This window comes from Mustela nigripes, chromosome 1, assembly GCF_022355385.1.
Source record: "Mustela nigripes isolate SB6536 chromosome 1, MUSNIG.SB6536, whole genome shotgun sequence".
NCBI classification, from domain to species: domain Eukaryota; kingdom Metazoa; phylum Chordata; class Mammalia; order Carnivora; family Mustelidae; genus Mustela; species Mustela nigripes.
In genome coordinates, this window is record NC_081557.1 from 140,093,597 (window position 1) to 140,117,087 (window position 23,491).

Consider the following 23,491-nt stretch of genomic DNA (forward strand, 5'->3'; position numbering starts at 1 on the left):
TCCAAAAATTTTTTACCTTTACTTTTTTTTTTAAAAGACAGAATAATAACAAGGATGAACTGCATAATTCCAAGATCTACTTTTATCTCTGCCATAATAACGTTTTCTGTTTGCATGCTTCACTCTTTACCATGGCCAAGAGAAATTTATCCCAGCAGTGGCATCCCAATCTCAGACATTCTAAGATAAATCTTGGAAAGAGAGTTAAAAATTATAAACCTCTTATAATGCCATTGTATTTATATGCAAGTATTAAAACCATAAAATTCTGTTTAACTGAAAAATTATTTTTTAAACATGAGCATCAGAATCTATCTAGCTTAGTCAGGATTTTGTAATCTAAATTGATGTTACTGAATTTAATATGTATTATCTTAGGAATCATATGGATTTTTAAGCTTGAAACACAGTGTCCTCTACTTCTCTGGGTTCTTCCAGTTCTTTTCTAGTCATCATTGTGGTTTGCAGGCGTGTGGAAAGACATTGTTAAGAAAGGAAACATGTCACTTATTTATTGGCAAATATTTTAAAGAGCTTTTAAATGTAAAGCACTTTGAAAATACTGGAATTATAAAGATAGGAATATCTTCCTTAAAGAAAATTTTGATTTAGTAAGTTAAAATCTTAATCATTCTTACTGATAACTAATTTTACTAAAGAGTTGAAAATACACATTAAAAGATCCACTATTTTTTTTAATATAATTTTTTATTTTTTATAAATATATATTTTTATCCCCAGGGGTACAGGTCTGTGAATCACCAGGTTTACACACTTAAAAAAAAAAAAAAAGATCCACTATTTGATTTCCTTCTACAATATTTTTTTAATCTTGTAATAAAATATAATCTAACAAAATACATCTTAAAGTTTATTTAGTGGACAACAGTTAAGGAATATACTATATGGTCTAACTCAATCACACATGTTTTGATTTAGAAAAACACCAAATTAAAGAACTTTAAGCCATTTTACTCACTGATGAATTAATCTTAACTTTTAAATATGCTAAATTCAGTTCCAAGGAGAGATGTAACATGGTTCACTATATAGCATAACATTTCCTAAATTTGTTATAACATGGAATTATTTTGATGAATATCTTTAGGATCAATATTGAATAAAGACTATTTTGGGAAAAACTGGATGGTTATGACTAATGATTCGAAAGCCAAAAAAAAAAAAAATTCTGTGTTTATAAAAATTGAATGCCTCTTCTATTCTTTGTAAATATTTACAAATCTATTCACATGAAAATATAGAAATGATTGAGGTAAACATTATATTAGTCAGGCTCATTTACACTTACCAATACAAAATGCAAGTAGAAATGGCAGGGAAATCTTAAAACAAAACGTACATATTAAACCATAATCTGATTAACTTCGTGATCTATAATTTCATCAAAGTGGGGGAAAGGGGATATGGCAAGCAGGTCATCTTTTAACTTCTTCATCCTGAAATTATTCACATTTCATTGGCCAGACTATTCTACATTGCAAGGGAGGTTAGGACTAATATATAGCAGCTTTGTGAGTTCCATAAGTTTCTCATAAACTTATTTTTAGAGAAAAATAATGCTGAAGTTCTCAGGACCAGATTACTGTCTCACAGTAATATTGATGAGTTATTTAAAATAAAAAAGAAATTTTCAGAGCGTAGGCTTCTGAATGCATCAAACTTAGAAAGTTATAGCATTCTGGAGAGGTAGAGACCATGACTTCTAATGGTCAGTGTATGATGCCAATTAAATTGTAATCAAGTTCTCAGTATTTTCATTAGCCGGTCCACCCTCATTGCTTTAAATAATAACATCAACCTAACATTTTTAGTTTTCTATATTCTTCCATTAAAATAATTTTCAATCAAAATTGTGATCTGGCAAGAGATACAGATTTGCAGGTATGTGTGTATATACATGCACATAAATATGTATATATACATGCTAGATCTATAGATGCATACATACATACACACACATAAGAATACATATATAATTTTATATATGATTCCATCTAACATTAATTATATAGCACAAATACTCTATTATGTTATAACCTTTGCTAAATCTGTTAAATTTATTTATTTATTCATTATTTATTTATTTATTAATGAATTAATTTATTAATTTATTTATTTGTTGAATGTGAAATTAACAATGCAGATCTGCATTCAGCTTTTTCAGCATATCTTTGGAAGTTCAGGAAATGGTATATTGACTCAAAAGGACTGGTTTTCGGTAATATCACTCTGACAGGCAAATAATACCCAATTTTGGATTAATAGTGGCTAGTAAAGAGCTTGAGACAACCATTCACTTTCTAGCAAGAATGAAATAGTAAGTTTTATTTTAGTTGAACATAATATAAAGATCTTATTGAGGTGCAGTGGAATGATGTTACTTTGTGTGTAAAGAAGTTTTTGTTCTAAAGATAAAGATACAAAACATGTGGATATTCACTAACCAACAATATTTCCTCTGCTAAATTATTCAAGATGAGAAACGCAATATGGATTGTCTATCTACTTTTGCCTACAGTTTTCTTTAGCTAGAAAAAGAGATTTTTTTTCCAGATTTCACAAAAAAAGTGAGTTTCGATCCCTTAAAAGTGAAAAAAATAAAATCAACTAATAAAGGACTTTATAAGACTAAAATTTATTGAATTATCTTCAATTGATTACCAAATCACTGCATCATATGATTCTACTTTGCTCTTGACCACAACTTAAATCTTAAATCAATAGCAATTTAGATCAGAGGAAGACAAACATCACCACAAAATATATTATTAACTTTCTTTTGTTACTGTTGTCCATCCAGTAATCAGAAATTATCCGACTTTCATCACTAATACAAATTATTTAATATATGTGCTAAATAGAAGATATAAGATCATTGTATTATCACAATATGCTGTTATTTATGAACAACTATGCTAAAGGATTGAGACAGACGTGTGCATTACATACATTTTTCTCAGAGCATTTCACATATTTAAAAGTGCAGTATTGATTAGAAAATCCTCTGGGAAATACTTCCCTTTTATAAGACTGCAAGTAATTCTTGCTTGCGTCCTTTCTCTGTAGAGAAAGAAAAACAAAGCAAAAAGAAAGCTTACAAGAAACAAACAAATTATGGATCACTTTCTGGAGCCACTATACTCCATTAGATTAACAATCGACCCAGAAAAGACAAAGTACGTGTGTCTGTCTTCACCGGTGATGAAAAAAGAAACTAGAGGCAGCACATATTGCTGATTCTTACTGTGATGAGAGTGGTGAAGCTTTTAACTGAAGCCAGGAACTTTTTTAATATCCTGGCAATACAATGCATGAATGAGGAGAGAACTGTGATCGAAACCTACATGGTTATTAAACTTTTTGGAACTCAGAACCCCTCTGCATTCTTCAAAATTACTGAGAACTTAAAGTTCTTGTTTATTTGTTTGTTTATTTGTTTACCTATATTTACCATAATCAAAATAAAAGTAAAAAAATTACAGATATTTATTAATTTATTGAAAATAACCATAATAAATTAATTTATAAGTACCCATAAATAGCACAGTTTTAAAGCTATATATTTTTTTAATTAATTTTTTATTTTTTATAAACATATATTTTTATCCCCAGGGGTACAGGTCTGTGAATCACCAGGTTTACACACTTCACAGCACTCACCAAAGCACATACCCTCCCCAATGTCCATAATCCCCACCCCCTTCTCCCAAACCCCCTCCCCCAGCAACCCTCAGTTTGTTTTGTGAGATTAAGAGTCACTTATGGTTTATATATATTTTTTAAATGAAGAAATTCACATTGTTTTGTATTTTGAAAATATTTTTGATGTCTGATTGAGTAGAAGATGCTGGATGCCTATATATGCTTATTCAATGAATTATTGTGATATCACTCATTACATCATATGTCATGTAGCCTGTCAAAGGTACACTCTACATTTGGAAGAATCTAATTTGTAAGAATGAGAAAGAAAAATGACATCTTAATATTATTACGAAAATTGTTTTGATTTTGCAGACTCTCTGAAAGGATCAACTATGAGAATTGCCTACTAGAATACGAAACTGATCTTTTTTTAAATTTTTTTTTATAAACATGAAGTTGATCTTTTAGCAGGCTCATGGATTCATAGAATTTGAAATGTGGCAATAGAAAACTGAATCATAGAAAAAAAAGATCATAGAAAACTGAAATGTAGCAATATATCTCACAGTATAGATTTGAGGAAAACGTGGAAACAGAAACCAAAATCTGGTTATATACTATTACGCCATTTTTTTTCTACTAATGTTTAAAAGAAAAAATAATGTCAGTCATAAAAATAGTGACAGTACCATTTTTTGAAAATTTTACTATGTGCCAGTCACTCTGCTAAATGTTTTACTTTCTCCATCAAATTTGATTCTTACAATATCTGTATGATATAAGTATAATTATTATCTCCAAACTTTTGATGGGGAAATTATGATATAGACTGAATAACTTTCCCATGGTACAACACAGTTCTAGAGCCATGATTGGCCTCTGAGCTGTACGAACCCAGAGAATGGAGTTTATCTCTCTGTAACATTCTCACATTAAAAAAAGAAGAAAAAAGTTCAGACATGGGAATGTAACAGTTATAGTGAGCATACACAAAGACATTATTATTTTGTTTGTAAGTAAAGTTAATGAATCCTCCAAATGAAAATCTACATGTGTCTTTAATTTTCAACATTTTCATTATCAGGTAATTTATATTATTCTGTGCCCAGTGTAATTATCTTATATGGCAGTAAATTTAAAAAGAAGCATTTCTGTAGCATATATTCAGATCATAAATGCATGCTCCTAAAACCCACAGAAAACATGATTTAAAAAATCTCTCTAGCCAAGGGGTACCTGTGTGGCTCAGTCAGTTAAGTATCTGTCTTTGGTTGATCCCAGGGTTCCAACATCCAGGCCCCCCTATGGGCTCCCTGCTCAGAGGGGAGCCTACTTCTCCCTCTGCCCTTTCCCTTCCCCTGTTCATGCTTGTTTTTTCTCTATTTCTCAAAAGAATAAATAAAATCTTAAAAAAAAAAAAAAACTCCCTAGCCCCCCCCCAAAAAAGAAAGTGTAAACATGTGTCTTGTGGTAGAGAGAGGAGGAACTCATGGATGGCCATAAAGTTTTAATTCATAGCACATTGACTAAAAAATAGTTACTTATTTTAAAATTATTATTTTACCTAATATATTTATACATGGTATTTTGTTGACATTACTATTCATCAACATTGAAAAACTATATTTTCACTGAAAAAAATGAGGTTCAAAAACAAAGTAAACCTTACATAATGAAATCTGTATTTCTTCAATAACCTGTAATCTGGAAAGTAGTTCATGCTTTGTAAAAATGCTGAATGTGTAACTCATATAAAAAGTAAGAAAATAGACCAGATTTGAACAAGTGATTTGGATGAATTAAATGGTTTTTAGAGGAAAATACAGCTCAGAAATTTCATCAGTGAAACCATGCAGTGGAATCCCACTGACTGTAGTTTGTACATATTATGGTAAATAACATAATGAAAGTACCCATTTGAATAAGGGCAGAAATATTTCACCAGACTGCAAACAGTCTGGACTTAGAGTATTTGTCAGGTTCAAACACATTCGAATTCCTAATTGGGGAGCAAAATTTTGCAGCAGCTGAAGGGAGGGAGAGTCATGTTCACTAAAAATTTTAGGAGCGTTGTAATAATCATCAAACATAGCGCGTAACTGGCACAGCTGAAAACTAGCACCACATTGAGACCTGGTCATGTTCCCAAATTTCAACAACCAATAATGTTAAATTGAGAGTCATTGACATGTAGCACATGTCAGTCCTATGTTAATGTTGACATGGAAGCTTGGCGATTCTTATCACTTTGAATAAAAACTGACATTTTAAAAGTTTTATCCTTTGGGCATAGAACTTATATTCCTTGATGCATAATTATGATAATTAATAAGAGCTGGCAACTACTAAATTTATTTATTTATTTATTTTTAAACATTTTATTTATTTATTCGACAGAGAGATCACAACTAGGCAGAGAGGCAGGCAGAGAGGGAGGGAGAAGCAGGCTCCCTGCTGATCAGCGAGCCTGATGTGGAGCTCTATCCCAGGACCCTGAGATCATGACCTGAGCCGAAGGCAGAGGCTTCCAGAGCCACCCAGGCACCCCCTAAATTTATTTTTTGAAAAATATGACTTGAATTTGTTTTTGCCACTTCTATTATTCAGGAATATTCCATCATAATGTAGTGCTCCCTGGAACTATAGTATGTAATTAACTGATAAAGATTGCCTATTTTAAGCTATGAGTACTATAGAATATTTATAAAACAATAAGATGTGTCAAAACAATCTGGAGTCACTTAAAATGCATAAGCGTATTAGATGGAAATAATTTCATGTGCTAAAAGAAAATTATAACCACTATGTATAAACATCAACAAAGTCATAATTATGCTTAAATACATTCCCCTCTAAATCATAAATATAGAAGGATATATGACTCAATGGACAAAATTGGAGACTTTTGTATTAACTAGGTACATATTTAATAAGAATAAATATGGTTTAAATTGAATAATCAAATATTTTTATGAATCAGTACACCTCTATCGTGGTCCTCAGGGTTGACTTAATAAACCTTGCAGGTATTATCAATCAAAATGAAAATGATAATTGGGGAATCTTTTTTATTTAAGTAAATTCTTTCTTTTTATTGATATTTTCAGAATCTAAACCTTTTAAGCAGCAATGGTTTGGCTCTTCAAACTACCAAGATTCGAATACCATTATTTATCTTTTAAAGAACACATGCCATCATTCAATTGTGTATACTATAGTTAGACTGAACAAATATGATTGTACAAACCAATAGAGCTGGGCAAAGGGTCAAGTGAAGATCAGAAAAGGAAGGCACTGGATGCACTTAGGTCTGGCCATGTTGGAACAAAGCAGAACCAGAAGAGACATAGAAAACAGGTGGAATATATGAAGATACCCATGTGCAGGCATCAGTTAACACCAATTGCATTCCAGGTGTCAAATTTGTACCATCCTGCACCCATTACATGTGGCTTGAAAAAGTAAGTGAGATGAATTTCTAAGATACCATACACCCAAATCTGTAGTGTGAACAAAATTAGAAGTATGATTTAAATAGTTCATTCAGATTTTTCTAAGACTGTAAATTAATTCAAGTTTTAAAGTATAGAAATGGATCCTAAACTTTGTTGGTATAAAACTAAAATATAAGACCTCTATGTAGGATTATATTTACAAAAGCTATTTTGGAAAATATATATTCTTCAAAATCTGGAGGACTTGGTCTTTTTGTTTTTAACAGTCTTTTTGTAAACTATATTTATACAAAGAGTGAAATTCTATTTTTCCTAAGGAACTCAAATAAAAATATACAATAAATAAGGGCGCCTGGGTGGCTCAGTGGGTTAATGCCTCTGCCTTCAGCTCAGGTCATGATCCCAGCGTCCTGAGATCGAGCCCCACATTGGGCTGTCTGCTCAGCACAGAGCCTGCTTCCTCCTTTCTCTCTGCCTGCCTCTCTGCCTACTTGTGATCTTTGTCTGTTAAATAAATAAAATCTTTAAAAATATATACAGTAAATATAATTCTTCAAAAAATATTTTTATTCCTTAGTCAACACTTAAATTAAGTGGGGGAAGGTCTCAGACCTAATTTATGTATCAGAGAGTTTATTATTTTCATTTTTATCTGAAATATTTATTGAATTATATTAAAGAAATCACTGAATTGCAGATTAGGGAGAATAAAGTAGAATATCTGCATAATATCAGAAAGTTGCTTTGGTATACGGTAAAGGCTTCATATGGTTTGCTTTATTAACATTACACAACTTTACAAATCGATCTCCTGCTGGTATTATGAGGAACACTGAGTTTGGGTTGTAAAGATTTCTGATAATTTTATTTTGAACTTTTGAATGTGTTTTTATTCCTAAGGTCTGGGAATTGGAAACATGTTCTATGTTTTTTATGAAGATGGAATCAAAGTGATACAACCCATAGAATGTGAATTTCAGAGACACATTAAGCCTAGTGAAAAGCTCCTTGGATTTCAGGCAAGTATTTAAAAACTTCCTTTGCAGTTTTATGGGGCAGTTTTTGTTGAGTAGAATTACATTTCAGAAACACAAGGAAATCCATGCATATATGAGATGCTCGGGGAGGAGAATATTAAAACTGGTATAAGGGCTGTTATTCTATGCAAGTTTAATATTTGAGGAAGAAAAGTGGTATGTTGTGGATTCCTAATTACTTGTTCTAATTAAAGTAAAGACAATAGAAGTGAAATATGTAGGATGAACACAGTGTAGTAAGTTTACCTACTCCTTAATTTAGGATGTTTTACATTTTGGTAGGCAATGGTTACTTTAACAAAATGAAAGAAAATAGCATGCAAATAATCTGATGGGAAGTTGGAGGTCTGTTAGTTGCTTTATAAAGATAGATTTCTTTTTATTTTTCATCTCATTTTTATGAGGTATCAATGAAATGAATACTTTAGATTTATATACAAAACATTAGTTTATTTATTTATTTATGTGTATCTTACCGATCCAGAAAGATTTTTTTTTCTGTAAAATATTGGTACAGGATTCAGAAAATAAAATATTTAACAAAATGGGTATTGATTATATAGATTATATAGAGACTGTATTTTAATAAGATAATAATAAATTATAATTATTTTTATATTATCATAACTGTATCTCTCCACATAAACATATATACATCAAAATATGTAATATTAAATCATCTGTGTTATTCATGTGTTCCCATACACATTTGGACATGCACCAAACACCCAATATAAGATAAGATATTGGTAGACCTCATCATGGACCCTCTCTTGATACTCATTTTTAAGGTTGGTATGGCCATGAGATATGAATAAAATAAATATTTAATGTCATTATTTAGATTTACTACTTTGAAGTCCTATTTTCAACCTAGCCACTGTTGTTTTATATTGATAGACACAACAATTTATACCTTAAATCTATGCCCTAAAATAAGAAGAAAAAAAGTATATGGGTGAAATAAGATAGTCCAGCTACCCTCCAGATATTTTATAGCAAAAAAACCTCTTACTTGAAATAAAAGAAATAATTTAACTTAATATGTCTATGATTGTTTAAAAGAAATGAAACCATTCTGGGGTGCATGGGTGGCCCAGTCAGCTAAGCATCCAGCTCTTGTTTTTTGCAGTCATGATCTCATGGGTCATGAGATGGAGCCCCATGCTGGGCTCTTCACTAAGCAGGAAGTCTGCTTGAAGGCCCTCTGCCCCTCCCCACATTGATGTATGCTCATTTGCTCTCTCTCACTGTCTCTTAAATAAATAAACAAATCTTTAAGATAAAATAAAATAAAATAATAAAAACAAATGAAACCATTTTAATTTAAAATATTTGTTATAATATAAATTGCTGAATGGAATTATTGTTATTTTTGCTAAGTTATGGTTTAATAAGTCAGATAATATTTTAAATTGCACATGTAATTTTGTTTTGTCTTATAATCATATAACTGAGACCATCTTGAATAAAGTACCTATGTGTATGTAAATAAATAAATGTATATGAAAATATAAATATTTGCTTGTGATAAAGCAAATCATACAATTTTATACCACATTCCTATTTTCATAAAAGCATTATGGATGAAAAATCTGGGCTAATTCACAAATTTAGGAAATGTAGCATCAAAATGATTTGAATCAAAGTGAAACAATTTTGTAGGAGAATATATCTCTGAGTCTTACAGGACCAGCAGTTTTGTAGCTGACACAGATGTGTTGGTCATATCACAGAGCTTGAAACTTCAGTTACTAACTAATAAGATAATCTGTGAAACCCGTACTTTTCATAACAAAACTTCATGAATTTGATTTGAAGTTTTAAAGACAAAGAATTTTCTTCCAGAGTACTGGAATTAAACCATTAACCAGTACTCTGGAATTAAACCATTAACCAGTACTCTGCAATTCCAGAGTTGTTATTTGTAATAACAAATGTAATGTAATTTGATTCAATGCAAATGTTGAAGAATGTCCTTTTCAGAACATTTCTTGATGGCTTTCATTGAGTTAATTTAACTATTTGGAATCTAAAGCTGAAAAAACAAGAAAAACTCCATGTGACACTGTGACATGTCTAGACAATAGGGATGTCCTGAATTCCTCTTTCTTTAAAGCTTTTGAATATATAGGCTTCTCCTAAAACAACTAAAGTAGAAATTATGTATATCTATATATTAGTTAGATAGGATTAGGTATATCTATTTATCTCTATATATCTGGCTATATATAGTGAGAAATTACATACATACATATATACATTATATATGATTTTCTGTAAAAATTAAAAATTGAAGAAGTGAAAACCAAACCCACAACAACAGTCTTCACTCATTTCCTTCAACCTGGGAACCCCTTATCAGCAAGCATACATCAACAGTGTATCAAAGCCAGGATAGTTACGAAGAACTAATTTATTGCATCCGATTTTCCAAATCACAGCCTATGGAAATCTTATATTCATGCTACATATGAGTTTATGCTAAGAATGCATAATGCAAAAATGAAAGAGAATATGTTAGCTTACCTATATTATATAAAATAAAAATTTACAAAAAAGTTAATATTCTAATGGAAGAATAAGCAAAAAGAGTAAGAAACATCAGATTTGTACTTTTGAGAACAAATATCAATGTTTTCTTTTTTAATTTTTTTAAAGACTGATTTATTTATTTGAGAGAGAGAGAGACAACATGAATGGTAAGAGGGGCAGAGGTAGAGGGAGAGCGTCTTCAAGCAGACTCCCCACTGAGGGCAGAGTTCAACATGAGTCTGAATCTCATGACACTAAGATCATGACCTGAGCCAAAATCAAAAGTTGGCCCCTTAACTGACTGAGCTAACCAGGTGCCGCAAATGTATGTTCTTTAAGTTATGGGCTTTCTGTTGCCTTGGATGTTGAAATTGCAAGATAAATTCATTTCAGCTGACCAATATATATTTTTAAAGCATTAGGAATAATATTGAAAATTGTGACTTAACTAAAAGTATGTCCTGCTTATAACTGTTAAATGCAGACTATAGAGACAGTCTATGAATACCAACAAAGAAAGATATTTCCCATGTAACTAACATAGTCCATATATATATGAAACAAAGACTACAGCAAGTAAACTTTTATTTCATGTTGCTCCATTATTTTTTATTCCTAAATAATTATTTCTTATGTGAAGCTATTTTATTTTCTGTTTAAACACAAGAGAGATGTCAATTTCAGAGTGTGTAAGCTATCTGGTGTTATATTTCTAGATTTACATTTCTAATTATAAAATAATGTCCTGAGGAAATTTTTGAGTATTATGTAAAAAGAAAACTTTTCTCCAGAGAAACAGAACCAATAGAATTAATATCTGTATATATATATCTGTCACTATCTTTATCCCCATCTCCATCTATCTCTATCTCTGTCTCTATCTCTGTTTGATGTATTACAAGAAATTGTCTCAGGTGATGGTGGGTGGGGTGGCAAGTCTGAAATCCCTAGGGGAGAACAGCCACCAGGAAATTCAGGTAAGAGTGGATGCTATAGTCTGGAGTCTGAAATCCACAGATGAGGCAAATAGACCGAAATTCAGACACAAACTCATATTGAAGCCTTGAGTTAGCAATCTGTAGGCAGACTGGAAACAAGCAGATTTCTCTGTGGAAATCTTTAGGAAGAATTCCTTTGTCTTTGGGAAAACTCATTCTTAAATATTAAGGCCTTTAATCTATTAGAAGAGGCCCACTCATATTACCGAAGATGATCTGTTTTGTAAAGAACAATTGTGTTAATCACCTCTAAACAACCTCATAGCAACATCTTGACTGTTGCTTGCCCAAACAACAGAACACCGATAGCCTAGCCGTAGCCTAGTTAATACATAAAGTTAACCGTCACATCTTACTATGACTATCGCTTTTGGTCATGGGCCTATTTAATTCATGTTTGTATTCCCAACATGTTGCGTACAGTGCCTTACTCATGGCAGATAGTCAAACGTTTGTTAAATGAATTTAATGAAAATTCCATTGCTTAGAGCCTTCATTCTTCTATGCATTCTCGAAGTTTAAACACCTATATGTCTAATTTCTTCCTCACCTTAATATTATTCTTTGCTTTACAATTCCATAAAACAGTGTTCTTATGTGTTTGTGAAAATTGTTCCATAGAATAATTTACCAATAAATTGTTCAGGGTAAATATAACCTTATGCATCTATTTATTTCAGGATCACATAGTCAAAATGTACTGTGCAAATACACTGTATAAGATAGTTGGGAGTTCTATTACAGGAAAAAAAAACTACTTCCTTGTGATTTAGAAAATAAATCTCTTGAGCGAGAGTAGCAGAAATGAGTCTATTGAAATTATTTTTCCCATGAAATGATTAAACATGAATATAATATTTTTCAAAGTCATTGTTGATATTAAGAAAATAGCAATGCAATTTCCAATATAATTCATTAGTTAGTAACATTTAGATAAAAACTGAAATACTTAGAATATAGAATTTTCCATCAAACCTCCAGAAGATGCTATTTGCTTGCTTTAAATAAAAATTCAATTTTTGTGCAATGTCAGATTACATCGGGTTTCAGCTTTTGATAGTGAGTTGGCGAGGATTCATGCAACATGATTTAGTTATATTTGAATCAGTTTTTTTTTCTTTTTTGTTATATACCCTTACTAGATAAGTCTCTTGCTATATTTATCCTAGTTGTACACATGATTTCATCTTGTCCCCTACAGTATGAACTTCAAACACATAGAATTCTCTCCCAGACTTATGAACTCAGAAGGCAAACTGAAAAGGGTTGAAAAAATGTTTAAATTATAGACTCAGGATGACAGGATTTTCCAAGATGACTCTTTTCTGCTCCTCTAGTTTTCACCTATTTCATCATCTTTAACTACTATTCTTTTATTTTTTTAATATTTTTTAATTCCATTCCTTCTGTGTTTGCTTATTTTAGAGCTCTAGCTGTTGTTCTTCACGTATACTACAGTGCTCTTTATTTTTTCATGGGTACTAGAAGAGCTTAAATGACAATCCCATATATCTTATCATGCACAGGTCTTGTATTTGGAGACATCAAAGTTTTATTACTAGTTTTAATGGTGATTTCAATGGTGCTGAACTGCAGGGGAATGTACTTTCTATAGGAAGTCTGATGTGAATCACCTCTAAAATGTCTCTTTTCTAGGTTTGGAATTCCCACATATGAAAATTACTTTTATAAATAAATACTACTAGAACTCTATTAGAATGGAATTCATCCTTAGGAACAGATTATGTACAGTGTTAAGAATACTTAGATATCAAGAAATTGAAGCTGAAATTAGAAATAGGCAAACACAACAGTGTATATTTCTTTCTCTCTTGGTGCTCTCCCTTACCTCAAGCACTACAGCTTTCTGGTCATTCAGCCATTCCCTTACTTATCCTTCCACATTTCCCTTTTCAGCATTTCATTCTGTTTCTTATCCAATTACCATTTCTCCAAACTCTGTCCACAAAAATATTGGTTAAAACCCCAGTCCCTTTAGGGGCACCTGGGTGGCTCAGTGGGTTAAGGCTCTGCCTTCAACTCAGGTCATGATCTCAGGGTCCTGGGATTGAGCTCTGCATCAGACTCTCTGCTCAGCGGGGAGTCAGCTTCTCCCTGCCCCATTGCCTACTTGTGATCTCAGTCTCTCTCTCTCTAATAAATAAATAAAATCTTAAAACAAAACAAAACAAACAAACAAAAACCAGTCCCTTTAAATGAAACAGACCATTTCCTCATGAAGCCACTGAACAAGCTTTTGAATTCAATGCCTACCATACATTTCAGAGAGGAGTGTTTCCCCACTTACTCTTTTCTCAATGGGTCTCTATTCTAGCAAGGCTTATCTTAAAAAGAGTTTAGAATGATAAAGATTTAAGCTTTTGTCCCTTAGTGGTTGCAGTGAGTCCTGCAAAGAACTTCCTAAAGAGTAATGTAAACTACCTTGTTTCTCAGTAGATTAGTCAGTGGGTGTTGAGAGAAATAAAATTTATGACGTCGGTCTTTGAAGTCCTAAGCTTGAAGAGGCCTTAAGATTGTGGATTAAAAATCTAGTGTTTTAAAATTCTTACATTATGGGGTGCCTGGATGGCTCAGTGGGTTAAGCCTCTGCCTTCGGCTCAGGTCATGGTCTCAGGGTTCTGGGATAGAGCCCCTGCATCAGGCTCTCTGCTCAGCAGGGAGCCTTCTTTCCCTTTCTCTCTACCAGCCTCTCTGCCTACTTGTGATCTCTCCCTGTCAAATAAATAAATAAAAGCATAAATAAATAAATAAATAAACGAAATTCTTACATTGTGCTTCTTACAGTCTATAAGTATGTAAGGCTGACGTTGGGAGAACAATGGGAAACATGTGAATTGTGCAACAGTTGTGTTAATGGATTTAAGTAACAGGGAATTTTATATAAGAAAGCAGATTAAGTCCTCTTCAGGAATTATTAATGAGAACCAGCCAAGTAATTTAGATAATTATTAACAGAATGCTGCATATGTCTTAGGTCATCTTTTGTCATTTTGAAACATTTTTTTTTTTAAATGAGAAATAAGGACTCACTATCACATACAAGTACATTCTATGCACTTCAGAAAGAAGTAAGTTCATAGTAATTTAGAATTTTCAATGTATATTTCTTCAGGATAAAATTGAAGTTTAATTTATAAAAATTATTCATTCAGACATCCTTACACATGAAAACTTTTTACTTGAAATTTATAAAATCACATCAATTTGTCTTATATAAATCTTAAACTATAGTTCTGGTCTAAGATTTAGTTTTACTCACAACAAACGTACTGGTTCCTTTTTCCAAAGTAATAGATTTGCATGATATAATAATGCAAAAATGCATAATAAAAAGTACTAGTTTCTTTCTTCGTGTCTCTCTATTCCCAGTCCCACTGTATGCAATTAATTACATTTATTACTTTACATTTATTTACTTTAAAGATTATGCTCAATAGTGATAGCTCTTGAATTATATTTTCCATTGGTGTTTCTTTATGGATGATAATTCTGCTTATGCATTTCCTAACTTTTCCTCTTTCTAAATATTTTGACAATTATGTAATAATTTTAATGGTTTGATAATTAGATTTATAGTTTTAATGATTTATTTAAATCTTTGTCTTTGTTTTTCTTGAAATTTTCTAAAATTTTTATGTAACTTTAATTTTCCAAGCTGTTGCTTGATTTCTTATTGTTTGTATTTTTTCATATTATTTCTTATTGCTTGTATTTTATATTTCATAGATAGTAGTCAAAACTGCAATTTAACACCAATGGCTGGTCATTTCTTTAATATCATTTTCATATTTCAGATAGGTCTTAAATCTCAGTTTGCACAATTTAAGAGGTGGTGTAAAAAGAAAAACAACAGCAAATTAATTCCCTCAAGTGTACCTTATTAACTGTTTGAATTGCTTTTAAAAAAAGTATTGCTGAAAGAACTTAAAATGAACAGTTTTGTATTTTTCCATATACTTCTCATATAATGATCTTATATGTTTCTCAGATGAAAACTGGAGATACAACTATATAACAAGAATAAAAAGATAAGAAAACTTAAACTTCAAAATTATTATCTCTTAACTATTTAAGATAGTAATGCATTACCCAGTAAAACTCCTTTTTTTTTGTATTTTAGTAATTTGTCTTTAAAATTTTATGTAAACAGTTTAAGAGGACACACAGTAAATTAGAGACAAAACCTAAAGTTCATCTTGGACTTGCCAAACAACACAGAAATCTTTCCATTCCCTCTTGAAATCTCATCGGTGCAGTGCTAAAGAAAATGAAACAGAAGCCATATCCAGTGGCAGAACTACCAGCAGTCTAAGCTGCCCCAAATCACCACCAAAGTGTTTCTTATTTCAGAAACTGGATCCATTTACTACTCTATCTTCAGTGTTCTTTCTTCCATCTCGAAAAAGACCCTAAGGGCCACTTCTACCTCACCTCGATTTTGAGATGAAAAATTTACTCCCTATGATGAGAGCCGAAGAAAATGAGCTTAACATATTTAAAAAGCTATTATACTAGTATCATTTTCATTGAAGAATAGTAACTTTTAATAAGAAAGTTACAGGGATAAAAGGTGAAGCACAGGGAATACAGTCAATGGTATTGGAAGAGTGTTGTAGGTGACGGATGGTAGCTACGCCTGAGGTGAACACAGCATAATGTAGAAAAATTTCAAGTCACTGCACTGTGCACCTGATGCTAGTGTAATATTGTGTATCCACTGGACTTCATTTAAAAAGAACTGTTTAATGTGTAATGTTCAGCATATACTTATCTAGTAATGTAATTTCTTAAAAATGTATTTTATTACTGATATCTTACTTATGAAATTATTTGGAAAACTTAAAGGTAGAATAAAATAATAGCAGATCTGCTTAAATAATCCATATACATTTTAGGGGATTTGCATTGAACTAAATTACAGAGGCATTTTTGGTGAATTCTCAATATAGTTTTCATGTTATTACTCAAGAATGTTTCTGAAACTGATAGTGTGGCAGAACTCCTATCTAATTCATGGTAAGAAAGAGACAATACAAAATACAATTCTGTGGGTAATATAATAAGTAAAGATTTAGTTTCAAAAAGAAAAGACAAAGAAAATGTACCTTTAGCTTGTATTTTCTTACTTATAATGAAGGTAGTTATTTTTTAACATAAAATTTATTCTAAACATTTGCAAAATATGCTTTAAAATGAGTCTGTTTTCATGGCTTTTATTTAACTGATACAAACATGATAAAATACATAGGTGTATAAATTATTTGGTCAGTATTTTTTCACTGTAGTAAGATATAGACTATAAAGTCATTTTCAATAAAAATTAAACAGTAAATAATATAAATCATATTAAAGTAATTTTAATGGTTTTTTAATTTAATTTTAATTTTTTATTTTTTAATTTTTAATTATTTTTAATAATTTTTAAAAGAATACTCACCTAAAAGGTGAAGTGTAATGTTATTCAGTATAGATATTCTGATGTGGAGAAAATTTATATGTGTGTTAGAATAAAGCTTAAAAATAGAAATGCATATAGTTATCCTATGAACAGCTTTATACTTTGAGAAGATAAATCTATCACCCTTCAGAATAATTCGTTTCAGTAAATAGTAATCTTGCAAAAATTATTATGCCTGTCTTCCACATAAGGCACTTATGTGCTGGACAATATGGAAAGATGGAAGAACTCAATCAAAATGACATGTCACCATCTGCATTGTGAGATTATGTACTACAGAAAAAAGCTCAATTCCTAAATGATATTATACAGTGTTTAACCAAATGTAGATACTCCCACAACTGTAAAATTAACTCAATTTATGCTTTTAGGGTCAACACTGCTTAAATAGTTACAAGATAAAATAAGGTATTCACAGGAAGAGATTACATATGCATTTTTTAAAAGGTAATCAATAAAACCTGTGTTGCTCCTCAACTAACATCTCCAAAAAGAAAAAATTAGTAAAATGCGCATTATCAAATCTCACACATTGCTACTAAAAAATCTAGAAAAAATAAAAAGAGAGAGAGAGAGAGAGATGACCATTTAAAGAAGGAAAAGACATGTTATATTGTTTTTGATATTATCTCATTACAACTGTTCAATCCTTTTCCTTAAAAAAAAAAAGTTTAACTCTTTATACTATGGACTTATAATGATTATAAATGATTTAATTTACTCCATTTTAATATAAGAATTTCAAAGCATCAAAGTAAATTATTCCAAAGAGATTCACTTACAATGTTTTCTAAAAGCAAGCAATTGTATTTGAATAGATTTCATTTCTCTGTGCTCTGATCATATTACTTATAGCAATTGCAGATTTCAAAATAAATAATACCTATGAAGTGGATAATCAGTAAGGCAAAGGAAATGAGCTCCGCAAGTTGGACTGAAGTTAAAAAACTCAAGTTCAGTTTTGGGAGTCGTGTTTTAAAGCCACATTAACAAATTATCATTAACATTTGAAGGACTTTTATGTAAAATTTATGATAAAATGTATTGTTTCAAGAACAAGAACCATATGATACTCTCAAAAGATGCTGAAAAAGCATTTGACAAAGTACAGCATTCTTTTCTGATCAAAACTCTTCAAAATGTAGGGATAGAAGGTACATACCTCAATATCATCAAAGCCACCTATGAAAAACCCACCACTAATATCATTCTCAATGGAGAAAAACTGAGAGCTTTTCTTCTAAGGTCAGGAACAATGCAGGGATGTCCATTATCACTATTCAACATAGTACTAGAAGTCCTAGCCTCAGCAATCAGACAACAAAAAGAAATTAAAGGCATCCAAATCGGCAAAGAAGTCAAACTATGACTCTTTGCAGATGATTTGATACTATATGTGAAAAACCCAAAAGACTCCACTCCAAAACTGCTAGAACTTGCACAAGAATTCAGTAAAGTGTCAGGATATAAAATCAATGCACAGAAATCAGTTGCATTTCTTTACACCAACAACAAGACAGAAGAAAGAGATATTAAGGAGTCAATCCCATTTACAATTGCACCCCAAACCAGCAGATACCTAGGAATAAACCTTACCAAAGAGGCTAAGAATCTATACTCAAAAAACTATAAAGTACTCATGATAGAAATTGAGGAAGACACAAAAAAATGGAAAAATGTTCCATGCTCATGGATTGGAAGAACAGATATCGTGAAAATGTCTAATCTACCTAAAGCAATCTATGCATTTAATGCAATCCCTATCAAAATCCCATCCGTTTTTTCCAAAGAAATGGAACAAATAATCCTACATTTATATGGAGCCAGAAAAAGACCTCAAATAGCCAGAGGAATATTGAAAAAGAAAGCCAAAGTTGGTGGCATCACAACTCCAGACTTCAAGCTCTATTACAAAGCTGTCATCATCAAGACAGTATGGTACTGGCATTAAAAAAAAAAAAAAAAAGACACATAGATCAATGGAACAGAATAGAGAGCCCAGAAATAGACCCTCAACTCTATTGTCAACTAATCTTTGACAAAGCACTAAATAATGTCCAGTGGGAAAAAGACAGTCTCTTCCACAAATGTTATTGGGAAAATTGGACAGCCACATGCAGAAAAATGAAACTGGACCATTTCCTTACACCACACACAAAAATGGACTCAAAATGGATGAAGGATCTCAATGTGAGAAAGGAATCCATCCAAATCCTTGAGGAGAACAGAGGCAGCAACCTCTTCAACCTCAGCCGCAGCAACTTCTTCCTAGGAACATCACCAAAAGCAAAGAAAGTAAGGGCAAAAATGAACTATTGGGACTTCATCAAGATCAAAAGCTTTTGTACAGCAAAGAAAACAGTTAACAAAACCAAAAGACAACTGACAGAATGGGAAAAGATATTTGCAAACGACATATCAGATAAAGGACTAGTGTCCAGAATCTATAAAGAACTTAGCAAACCCCCCCACCCAAAGAACAAATAATCCAATCAAGAATTCGGAAGAATACATGAACAGACATTTCTGCAAAGAAGACATTCAGATGGCCAACAGACACATGAAAAATGCTCCACATCACTCAGCATCAGGGAAATACATAATGAGATACCACCTCACACCAGTCAGAATGGCTAAAATTAACAAGTCAGGGAATGACAGATGCTGGCAAGGATGTGGAGAAAGGGGAACCATCCTACACTTTTGGTGGGAATGCAAGCTGATGCAGCCACTCTGGAAAACAGCATGGAGGTTTCTCAAAAAGTTGAAAATCGAGCTACCCTTTGACCCAGCAATTGCACTACTTGGTATTTACCCTAAAGTAGTGTTTACTCCATAAACATAGTGATCTGAAGGGGCACGTGCAACCGAGTGTTTATAGCAGCAATGTCCACCATAGCCAAACTATGGAAAGAACCTAAATGTCCATCAACAACGGATAAAGAAGAGGTGGTATATATATACAATGGAATACTATGCACCATCAAAAGAAATGAAATCTTCCATTTGTGATGATGTGGATGGAACTAGAGGGTATTATGCTTAGCTAAATAAGTCAATCAGAGAAAGACAACTATCATATGATCTCCCTGATATGAGGAAGTGGAGATGCAACATGGGGAATTTGGGGGCGTAGGGAAAGAATAAATGAAACAAGATGGGATCAGGAGAGAGACAAATCATAAGATACTCTTAATCTCACAAAACAAACCGAGGGTTACCGGGGGAAGGGGGTTAGGGAGAGGGTGGTGGGGTTATGGACATTGGGGAGGGTTGTGCTATGGTGAGTGCTGTGAAGTGTGTAAACCTGGTGATTCACAGACCTTTATCCCTGGGGCTAACAATACATTATATGGTAATAAATTTTAAAAATTTAAAAAATGTATTGTTTCAAACAGAACCAAATTGAATGATGGGAAGCTATTAGGGAGAGATTTATGCTCTTTAGTCAAAATGAAATAGTCTACCTTACAAAGAAGTCTTCCTCTTCTTGAAGTTAAAACAACAACAACAACAAGACTAGGTATCCAGCCATCAGAAAAATTGTACAAGGGAATGTGTACATTTGGCATTTAAAGAAATGCTTAATTGATCTTTTTATTGACGAGTCTTCTAATCAATAGTTGCAAGGGACCACTTGAACACATATTTTTTGCTGCTACTTAAAGAAACTAGAGTATAGAACATATTAGAAAGAAATAAGCCCCATATTCCCATGATATTCATTAGTATTCATAATGATGTCATGCTTATGAATTTTTCATTATTTTAAAGAATTGTTTACATACTATAGCTCAGCTTGTTTGCTCTCATCCATTCTTTCTGTCTCTTTTTCCTTTTGTTTTCTCTCTTTTTTTTTCTTTTCTTTTCTTTTTTCTTTCTGGTCAGTTAACCTCATGTGTTATTTGATAAGGAAAAAAATTTTTAATCTTATTGTTTTTCCCTCTACATAACCACCTTACTAATTGTGTTTTGTAAAACAAAGTCAGGAAAGATGATTATTACTTTTATACAAATCAAATCTTCATTATGTTGGGGATCAAAATTAAACACAACTAATTCTTTAGTTTCAGCTATCCCCACTATTTAAGTTATCCACCATCAACCAAATTGGTCCATATAATTTATACTTTCTGATATCTACCATAATTGTCCAATTGTTTTAGTGCCTGATATTAGCTTTTAATACCAACACTTTTTGTCAAACACTATTTACTGGTTTTTCAACATAACTTTATACCTTTGGTTTTGATATTTAATTTGGCCTTTCCATTATTCAAATTCATGCCTTTCCCCACAGACATTAAGTTCCTGCCCCAGGGATTCTCTGTGTCTATTGGCCCCTGGATCAACCCTGAGATAGGATTTCAACTCCTTTACAAGAACCAAGAGAACCAAGACACAAACCGTCTAGTCCTACATTTATAAAAGTTCTACAGTTTTCTTCTTTTATATTCTGTAGACATTTGAAATTTAACACTCTTAAACTTTATTTTTTAACTGCTATTCTTATCTAACATAATATTTTTATAAAGTGGGTAAAATGTTTTCCATTTAAGCAAAATAGAAGTAATTCAGAGAGCTTGTTTTTGTTTCCTTTTTTGAAAACAGCTGACAAAACCCTATTTTTTAAAAGATGTTTTTTGTTTATTTGACAGACATAGATCACAAGTAGGCAGAGAGGCAGGCAGAGAGAGAGGGGGAGGCAGGCTCTCTGCCTAGCAGATAGCCCGATGCGGAGCTCCATCCCAGGACCCTGGAATCATGACCTGAGCCTGAGCCGAAGACAGAGGCTTTAACCCACTGAGCCACCCAGGTGCCCCCCAAATCCTATTTCAATCTCTTCAGTTTCTAGGCAAAATGAGAAAGGTCAAGTGATTTGCTCAGTGTCACAGAACTACCAAATGATAGAGGGGGAAAACATTCTCTTGAATTCTCTCAATGCAACAATTATTCCATACTTCAAGTACCTCTCTGAAACTCTTAATTATTCACAGTGAAATATTCTCCAAAACATTATGGAAAATTTAAAAAAATTGTGAAAATATGTAGGCTATTATAGTTTTACGAAATATAGTCCTTAGAAAATTTTGTGTATGAAAATAACAGGTATGGAACACCTGGGTGGCTCAGTAGCTTACACGTCTGCCTTCAGCTCAGGTCATGGTCTTGGGATCATAGCATTGAGCCCTGCATGCATCTCCCTGCAGGCCAGGGGATAGGGGAGCATCTGATTATCCCTCTTCCCCTGCCCCTCCACCCTGCTCATGCTCTCTCTCTCTCTCTCAAATAAATAAATAAATAAATAAACAAAATATTTAAGAAAAGGATATAACAAGTAACATCATTGATCCCTTGAACTTCTCAAACATGATTTTATTTAATGTGCATAATAATCTTGTGTGATAGGTAATATTGTTATACCATTATAGTAAATGAGGATCAAAAGGAGTATTTACACAGCTAATATGAATGTAAACCTGGACATGACGTCTTGGTCTGGTTGACTTCAAGGACTATTTTCATAACCTCTCTAATACACTGTCCCTAAAAAAACTGGTTCTCAATTTATGACAGTGTAATGTTCTCAACTCCATTTTTATTATAACACTGAAAGACATAAATATAATCTTCTTATGTTAAAATAATTGAAAGTTTCTGTAAGGTTTTCTTTGTACTTTTGATATCCTAGAATCAAAATCATGCTGTATGATGGTTTTCTAAGATAGGCCAAATTAAGACAAATCACCTCTTACATTTCTATGACTACCTATGCTTGGACTTATATGAGCTAGACTGTTTATATACTTTAATATATGAAATGGCAGATAGAATTATATAGATTAATATATGTAATTTTAGAAAAAAATCCAGTTGTATTGTTCAGGTATAACCAGTAATCTCAATTAAAAATTGATGAAAGTATTTAAACTTCAGGTCTTTCTTTTTTAAAAAATGTTCCACCTGGGAGATAACCACTAATATTAAATTAATAATACATTATTGTAAAATCTCATTTTTTTAAAATATTGTAAAACCTGTTTTACAGGTTTCAGCAGAGTATACTGTTTTTGGTGTATTAAAAAAAGCTTAACCTTGACCACATTAATTTCCAGATGGCTATGAAAAATATCCTAGGAATCCCAACCTAGACATTCCGTACAGTACAAAAGAACCTTTGTTTCATTTGTCTTGATTCATGATAACCTGAATGAAATCTCATTGAGAATAATTATTTGTGTTCTATTGATTAAGTGAACACTATTTTTTAAAGTGTTTCATTATTTATTTTTCTATATATCTCAGTTGACTCAGATTATG

At 32.0% G+C, this 23,491-nt stretch overlaps 1 protein-coding gene across 2 annotated transcripts in view; it reads left to right on the forward strand.

Annotated features, from left to right (window-relative positions):
- FSTL5 (follistatin like 5) overlaps positions 1-23,491 on the forward strand; it is a 771,710-nt gene that overhangs the window by 661,571 nt on the left and 86,648 nt on the right. For both annotated transcript variants that reach the window (XM_059374351.1, XM_059374341.1), the window contains exon 12: positions 8,022-8,140. In XM_059374351.1, the coding sequence (XP_059230334.1) occupies positions 8,022-8,140 (119 nt within the window). The remainder of the gene's footprint in view (positions 1-8,021; positions 8,141-23,491) is intronic.